At 34.8% G+C, this 8,548-nt stretch overlaps 1 protein-coding gene across 1 annotated transcript; it reads right to left on the minus strand.

The window, feature by feature from the left end:
- Positions 1–43: 43 nt before the first annotated feature.
- LOC116062001 (rhodopsin) lies at positions 44–8,529 on the minus strand. The gene is made up of 5 exons (XM_031316415.2): positions 8,003–8,529; positions 7,607–7,775; positions 7,234–7,399; positions 5,671–5,910; positions 44–1,054 (listed from the first exon to the last, which is right to left on the minus strand). Exons 1-5 carry the CDS (start codon positions 8,361–8,363, stop codon positions 926–928), a joined length of 1,065 nt encoding a protein of 354 aa, XP_031172275.1. The 5' UTR covers positions 8,364–8,529; the 3' UTR covers positions 44–925.
- Positions 8,530–8,548: the final 19 nt, after the last annotated feature.

Genomic DNA, 8,548 nt, shown 5'->3' on the forward strand with positions numbered 1-8,548 from the left:
TTTAACAGCATTTGAAAACTATTATGATCTGGCCTGCCACACAAAAGCACACAAAGTAGCATCTGGAACTTCTCAGAGAGCCTTGTAAAAGTTCTCATGAAAACGTATGTTAGTGAAAAGTCATTGACACGTTAAGCTTTGTTTTTATTGCAGGACACAGAACAACAAGATCATAGCCTTTACACAATGAACAAATAATATCCCCATATCTCTTTAATACTCACACTGGCAGTCTGACATCCAACACACACACACACACACACACAAACACACACACACACACACACACAAGCATCCACTGTCTTGCAGGAGGTGCCATCTCCCTGCAGAGGCTCTTTTCAGGTCCATCTGTTTACACTCATGTCTCAGTCAATGCCAAGAGCAAACTAACAACCCCAGCTTCTTCACCATAAAGAGGAAAGACCAGAGGGCAGCCCCATCTGATGCCTCAAAAAATCTTCTGAGATATCTAAACAAATTCATGACTAATTACACAATTACAAGTAATCATAAAATTGATTGTTTAAAGCGTATATTGGGGATATATAGCTGCAACAATTACTTGAACAAGAGTTGATGTGAATGAAATCATCCGGTTCGGTTTGTTTTCACCTGTTATGTGTTTTTGGGTAGTGGGAAGCTTGAAATGTGTTCAGTTGGATCATCACACATCACCCCCTTGATGCTGGGTTCAAATCTGTGAAGCCAGCTGAACACTTTCCATGATTAAATGGATTGAAAATACTCATGCTGGTTCATGAGTATGTCAGTCCCACTAAAAGTGCAGTTGTGTCGGTGCAGTGAAGACACATGGAGATGTAAGTCAAGAGGATTGGCCAAATGAACATGGTGCTGCTTTGCGGTAGAGGGTCCCTAGGTGTGCAGGGACAGATGGGACATTGAAGGGGGGAGGAGAGGGCACCGGTCAAGCGGGGGCCACCTGGCTGGATGAGACAGACGAAGTCTGAGTTTTGGAGGTGGTAGCGGCGCTGCCCTCATCGTCTCCAAACGGGTTTTTTCCACAGCACACAGTGGTGATCATGCAGTTTCTGAACTGGAGGCCAAAAAGAAGAAGAACATCAGAATCACAGTTATGCCTTTGATCAGTGGTGGAAGAAGTATTCAAATCCTTTAAAGTCAAACCAGCAATAAATTAAGGATTCAAAATCCCACTTAAGTAAAAGTACAGAAGTATTATCAGCAAAATGTAAGATATGATTAGCATGTGTTGATCCCCAGAGGGGAAATTTAGAAATACGTACAGATACATTGAAAAAAGAGAAATTTAAATTACAAAATTACACAGCAAAATATACTTAGAGTATCAAGACTAAAGGAACTTGTTAGAAATAAAAAGTCATAGTATAGTATGTCATAAAAAAGTCATAGTATAGTATATCATAAAAAAGTAATAGTATAGTATATTGAAAAAAGTCATAAAAAAGTCATAGTACAGTATGTCGAAAAAAGTCATAATTTAAGGTATAATTTCCACTTCTGATGGGAATCAAACTCCCAACCTTGAATTCCTGAATCAGTCTTCTTACAGACTGAGCTATATGATCATCAAAGTATATTATGTTGAAAAAAGTCATGATTTAATGTATGATTTTTGCTTCTGATGGGAATCAAGCTCCACACCTTGGACTCCCAAACCAATCTTCTTACAGACTGAGCTATACAACTGTCACAATATATTAAGTTGAGAAGAGATAAAAACTCATAGTATAATGTGTTGAAAGAAGTAATAGTATAGTATGTCTAAAAAGTCATAAAAAGTAAGGTGGTCGAAAACATCATAAAAAGTCATAATATAGTATGTTGAAAAAAGTCAAAGTATAGTATGTTGTATGCATGTATGTGCAAGTGGTTAGTACCAGCATATATGTATGTAAAAGTGAAGAATATTTGTATGTGCAAGTAAAGTATTCAATTCTGGCCTAGACCATCTCATAAAAAAGTCATTAAAAAGTCATAGTTAGTATGTCGAAAAAACCCATGGTATAGTATGTCGAAAAAATCATAAAAAGTCATTAACAATTCATAGTATACTATGTTGAAAAAAGTAATAGTATAGTATGTCGAAAAAAGTCATAAAAAAGTAATGGTATAGTATGTCGAAAAAAGTCATAAAAAAGTCATAGTATAGTATGTCAAAAAAATCATAAAAAGTCATAGTATTGTATGTCGAAAAAAGTCATTAAAAGTCATAGTATAGTATATCGGAAAAACGTCATAAAAAAGTCATTAAAAAGTCATAGTATACTATGTTGAAAGAAGTAATAGTATAGTATGTCGAAAAAAGTCATAAAAAAAATCTTAGCATAGTATGTCGAAAAAAGTCATAGTATAGTATGTTGTAAAAAAAAGTCATAGAATAGTATGTCAAAAAAAAGTCAAAAAATTAATGGTATACTATGTCGAAAAAAGTCATAAAAAGTCATAGTATAGTATGTCGAAAAGTGTCATTAAAAAGTCACAGTATACTATGTCGAAAGAAGTAATTAGTTTAGTATGTCGGAAAAACATCATGAAAAAGTCATAGTATAGTAAGTCGAAAGAAGTCATAGTATGTCGGAAAAAGTCATGGTATAGTATGTCAAAAAAATCATTAAAAAGTCATAGTATAGTATGTCGAAAAACGTCATAAAAAAAGTCACAGTATAGTATGTCGGAACAAGTCATAGTATAGTATGTCAGAAAAACGTCATAAAAAGTCATAGTATAGTATGTCGAAAAAAGTCATAGTATAGTATGTCGAAAAAAGTCATAGTATAGTATGTCCAAAAAAGTCATAGTTTAAAATATTATTTCCACTCCTGATGGGTATCAAACTCCCAACCTTGGACTACCAAACATTTTCATGCAGACTGAGATATACGATTGTTGTAATATGGTATGTTGTGAAGATGTAAAAAAGTCACAGTATAGTATGTCGAAAAAAGTCATAAAAAGTCATAGTATACTATGTCGAATAAAATCATACTATAATATGTCGAAAAAAGTCATAGTATAGTATATCGAAAAAAATCATAAAAAGTCATAGTATTGTATGTCGAAAAAAGTCATAGTATAGTATGTAGAAAAAAGTCATAAAAAAGTAATGGTATAGTATGTCGAAAAAAGTCATAAAAAGTCATAGTATTGTATGTCGAAAAAAAGTAATGGTATAGTATGTCGAAAAAAGTCATAAAAAGTCATAGTATAGTATGTCGGAAAAACGTCATAAAAAAGTCAAAGTATAGTATGTCAAAAAGTCATAAAAAGTCATTAAAAAGTCATAGTATAGTATGTTGAAAAAAAGTCATAAAAAGTCATAGTATAGTATGTCAAAAAAGGCATTAAAAAGTCATAGTATAGTATGTTGAATAAAGTCATAGTATAGTATGTCAAAAAAGTCATAAAAAGTCATAGTATAGTATGTCAAAAAAAGTCATAAAAAGTCATAGTATAGTATGTCAAAAAAATCATAAAAAGTCATAGTATATCGAAAAGTCATAGTATATCGAAAAAAGTAATGGTATAGTATGTCAAAAAAGTCATAAAAAGTCATAGTATAGTATGTCAAAATAATCATAAAAAGTCATAGTTGAAAGAAGTAATAGTATAGTATGTCGTAAAAAAAGTCATAGTATAGTATGTCGTAAAAAAAAGTCACAGTATATAGTATGTCGAAAAAGTCATTAAAAAGTCACAGTATACTATGTCGAAAGAATTAATTAGTTTAGTATGTCGAAAAAAGTCATAAAAAGTCATAATATAGTAAGTTGAAAGAAGTCATAGTATAGTATGTCGGAAAAACGTCATAAAAAAGTCATAGTATAGTTTGTCGAAAAAGGCATTAAAAAGTCATAGTATACTATGTCGAAAAAAGTCATAATATAGTATATCGGAAAAACGTTATTTTTGCTCCTGATGGAAATCAAACTTCCAACCATGGATTCCCACACCAGTCTTCTTACAGACTGAGCTATATGATTGTTGTAACATAGTATGTTGAGAAGACATAAAAAAGTCACAGTGTAGAATGTTGAAAGAAGTAATAGTATAGAATGTCGAAAAAAAGTCATAAAAAGTCATAGTATACTATGTCGAAAAAAGTCATAAAAAGTCATAGTATAGTATGTCAAAAAAGGCATTAAAAAGTCATAGTATAGTATGTTGAATAAAGTCATAGTATAGTATGTCGAAAAATGTCATACTATAGCATGTCCAAAAAAGTCATAGTTTAGAATATTATTTTCACTCCTGATGGGTATCAAACTCCCAACCTTGGCCTCCCACACCAGTCTTCTTACAGACTGAACTATATGATTGTTGCATTATATTCCGTTGAGAAGACAGAAAAAAGTCACAGTATAGTATGTTGAAAGAAGTAATAGTATAGAATGTCGAAAAAAGTTATAAAAAGTCATAATATAGTATGTTGAATAAAGTCATAGTATAGTATGTTAAAAAAAGTTGAACTCCGGAACCAGTCTTCTTAAAAAATTGAGCTATACAATTCTCATAGTATACTATGTCGAAAAAAGTCATAAAAAGTCATTAAAAAGTCATATTATACTATGTTGAAAGAAGTAATAGTATAGTATGTCGAAAAAATCATAAGAAGCCGTAGTTTAGTATGTTATTTTCAATCCTGATGGGATTTAAACTCCCAACCTTGGACTCCCTAACCACTCTTCTTACAGACTGAGCTATACAGTTGTAATGTAGTATGTTGAGAAGAAAAAGTCACAGTTTAGTATGTTGAAAGACGTAATAGTATAGAATGTTAAAAAAAGTCATAAAAAGTCATAGTATAGTATGTCGAATAAAGTCATAGTATAGTATGTCGAAAAAAGTCATAATGTAATGTACGATTTTTCCTTCTGATGGGAATCAAACTCAAAACTCCGGATTCCTAAACCAGTCTTCTTACAGACGGAGCTATACAATTGTCATAATATAGTATGTCGAAAAAATCATAAAAAGTCATATTACCGTATAGCATGTTGAAAAACGTCATAAAAAAGTCATAGTGTAGTATGTCGAAAAAGTCATTAAAAAGCCATAGTATACTATGTCAAAAGGATTAATGGTATAGTATGTTGAAAAAAGTCATAAAAAGTCATGGTATAGTATGTTGAATAAAGTCATAAAAAAGTCATAGTGTAGTATATCCAAAAAAGTCATAGTATAGCATGTTGGAAAAACTTCATAAAAAATTCATAATATAGTATGTCGAAAAAGTCATAAGAAGCCATAATTTAGTATGTTATTTTTGCTCCTGATTAAACTCCCAACCTTGGACTTCTGTATCTTCCCCCTTTCTCACCTTTCATGTCTGAGCTGTCATTTCCATTAAAGGCAAACATGCCCAATAAAAGTTAAAGTTGCATTGTATAGAATGTCATTAAAAAAGTCATAGAAATGTCATTAAAAAGATTTTTTTTAAGTAGTCATAGTACAGTATGTCATAAAATGTCATAGTATAGTATGTCATAAAAGTTTCATGAAAAAGTTTTTTTAAAAGTCATAGTATAGTATGTCATAAAAATGTCATAGTATAGTATGTCATACAAATGCACTGTATAAAAATGTCATAGAAATGTCATAAAAATGTCATAGTACAGTATGTCATAAAAATGCATTGTATGTCATAAATTGTTACTATAACTGTTCACAGACCTGTCTGTTTAGCAGAATGTAGATGACTGGGTTGTACAGAGCAGCACTCTTGGCGAAGAAAGCTGGAGCAGTCATAAACACTGGTCCAAACTCAGTTCCCTGATTGGCAAAGATGTACCAAGCCACGGTTGCATAGGGCGTCCAGCACACCAGGAAGGAGATCACCATGATGATAACCATACGTGTCACCTCTTTCTCCGCTCTCTGGGTGGTTTCAGACTCTTGCTGCTGGGCCGCAGCCTGAGAACACACAGATGCAGGTTTTTAATTTATTGAAGTTGAGTGAATCTGTAATCCAAATGTAAACAAAAGGGTAAGCCCATTACCAACATTGACAAACACAAGATGAGACTACCAAACTGACTGACAGGTCCTTTAATAAATGGACTAACACTAGAAAACAGTTAAATCTACAGTAAGTTAGTTGGGTTTTCTCATGCTGTTCATCTGTAATGGTTTCAAACACAGCAGTAAAACAACAGCACATTTTTATTAAGTCTCCATAATTATTTATGCAAATTTAAATATCTGTAATTTATGTGTGAAATTGCAAATTGAGCCTTAAAGAACAGAAAGGCTGGTGCTTTATCATATTGGAACATGCTTTTTTGGGCACTTGGGGGCAGTGGAAACAAGTTGTGAACACAACATTGACATATTTTCACTTTTTAAGTGTTATTGTGAACGTGTTAGCAAACAGTTGCTTATTAACACATATAGCAGTTATGGAGCAACATTATCATTCATTTGGAGTCGTGTTTCTGGTGAACGTAAGTCCAATATTCACTCTCTTTTAGCTGTTTTTGATCTCTACTAGCCAAACTTTTGGATTACAAAGGTAACTGTTACCTCTGTATGCTAATACATGAGAGCCACAAACTGCGGCTAGGTCTCCGCCAACTACTAACGGAAATATCTGGCTCTTTAGCGTCTAAATGTTCCACTATGTTCGCCAGCAAGTCACTAACTTTGTCTTTCTACCATTCGGTGCTGAGCAGGTAACATACATTAGGTTTTTGAGGCTTTTTCTCACAAAAAATTGCTGCCTGCTGCAGCAGAAAACGGCGTGATGAGAGTGGTGAGAGTGAACCAAAACAGTAAAGTGGAGCTGCAGATTCAGGATAATTCTCTGTAGGTTCATCACGACGAGCGAACCCCTTATCATTTTTTTCACATTGTCATTTATTTGTCAATATAAAAATATAAATTATAGCCTCTTTAGCAGAAGAATTTCAGCATTATTTATTTTTTAACTATTAATGACTGCTAATACATTATTAATGTTGTTAAACTATTATTAATGAGGGCATCAGGACGACACTGTGCAGGCAGACTGCCCTTCAGCTAGAGGAGTTGGGTATAAGCTGCCATGTTGGCAATGATCTGCCCTCCTGAAGTGTCCTTGAGCCACTAAATCCCTCACATCGCTAGAGACTCCGCTCTGTGATGCTACTAACCTCCCCGTGGAGGGTAAAAAGGTAAAAAGAAAAGCATTTCTCGACAAGAATAAACAAAGTATCACATCCTTATTATTAATATTTTGTCTGGCAAGGGGGTTCTTACCGCTCGCACAGTGCAGAGTAGGCGACTGTAGCAGAAGAAAATGATAATAAGGGGGATAAGGAAATGGAGGACGAACATATAGATGACAAATGAGGTGTTGTGGATCTCAGGCTTAGGAGTGTAGTAGTCAATCCCACAGGAGCACTGCATTCCCTCTGGGATGTACCTGCATCCACACACATAATAATAGTTGAACATTTTCCATCAACACCAGCACACACACAGTATTTGATACTATATGTGTCTTTGAGTAAGTGTGCTGCATGTAAATAAAGGTAATCTCTGATGTGCTTTAGTGTGCAAACGATGAGTAAAATATCTGTATGGTTTTAAAGCCTGGCAAGCCCAGTCAAGACATTGAAACAAACAGTACCGGGACCATCCGAGCAGAGGGGGAACAGCACAAGTCAGGGCCATGGTCCATGTAAATGCCAGCCCAGCGATGGCATGTTTCTCCCCAAAGCGGAAGTTGGTCATTGGCTTACAGACTACAATGTAGCGCTCAACAGCCAAAACCACCAGAGACCAGAGAGCAATCTCCCCTGAGACAGTAAATAAAGCATGTGTACATTTAAATACAGCACACATTTACTTGATATTATGGTTATACAGACAAAGTATTTTAGATTTCAAGTATTCACACTCCAGCAAATATTCTCAAAATTGTATGTTTTAGAATTTTGTCAATTTGAAAGTGACACAAAATCTAAATTAAAGCATTTTACACACAAGGTACATTTACAAACAATTTCTCATCCCCATCTCTTACCTCCTAAGGTGGCAAAGAATCCCTCAATGTTGCAGCCTGTGACCCCCAAGACAAAGTATCCATGCAGGGCTGTGTAGAGAGTGACTGTGAATCCCCCATTGACCATGAAGAGGTCAGCCACCGCCAGGTTGAGCAGGACATAGTTCAGAGACGTCCTCAGCTTTTTGTTTTTGATGGTGACATAGAGTGTGAGAAAGTTGATGGGGAAGGCAGTAATGATGAGGAACAGCATGTACGCAGCCAGAAGAGAGTACTTCCAGGGCTCAGCCAGGTAGTACTGAGGGTGCTCAAATGGGCTGCGAACCAACCCAGTCTTGTTAGACATGGGGACATAAAAGTTGGGTCCTTCTGTGCCATTCATGGCTGCAGTTGGTGATGTTTTTTCTTCCTCTGAGACTTTAACACTGGATGTAACAGTCTGTGCCTCTTCTCAAAATAAAATACTGTGAGGGAGTCTTGTAGCGCAGCCGTAGTGCAAATGGAGGAGAAAGGACGCTGGATCTTACGTGCTCTGCAGCCCCCTTACTTGATGCAGCACCTTTTAAC

The sequence above is a fragment of the Sander lucioperca genome, chromosome 12 (assembly GCF_008315115.2).
Source record: "Sander lucioperca isolate FBNREF2018 chromosome 12, SLUC_FBN_1.2, whole genome shotgun sequence".
Lineage (NCBI taxonomy): Eukaryota > Metazoa > Chordata > Actinopteri > Perciformes > Percidae > Sander > Sander lucioperca.

What these genes read in the sequence shown, in the direction of transcription:
- LOC116062001 (XM_031316415.2), bottom strand. Translation starts at nt 8,363, where the DNA reads ATGAATGGCACAGAAGGACCCAACTTTTATGTCCCCATGTCTAACAAG. An exon ending in ATTCTTTGCCACCTTAGGAG is followed by an intron (nt 7,776 to 8,002) that starts GTAAGAGATGGG and finishes TTACTGTCTCAG; the next exon opens with GGGAGATTGCTCTCTGGTCT. An exon ending in ACATTCTGCTAAACAGACAG is followed by an intron (nt 1,055 to 5,670) that starts GTCTGTGAACAG and finishes TTTGGCCTCCAG; the next exon opens with TTCAGAAACTGCATGATCAC.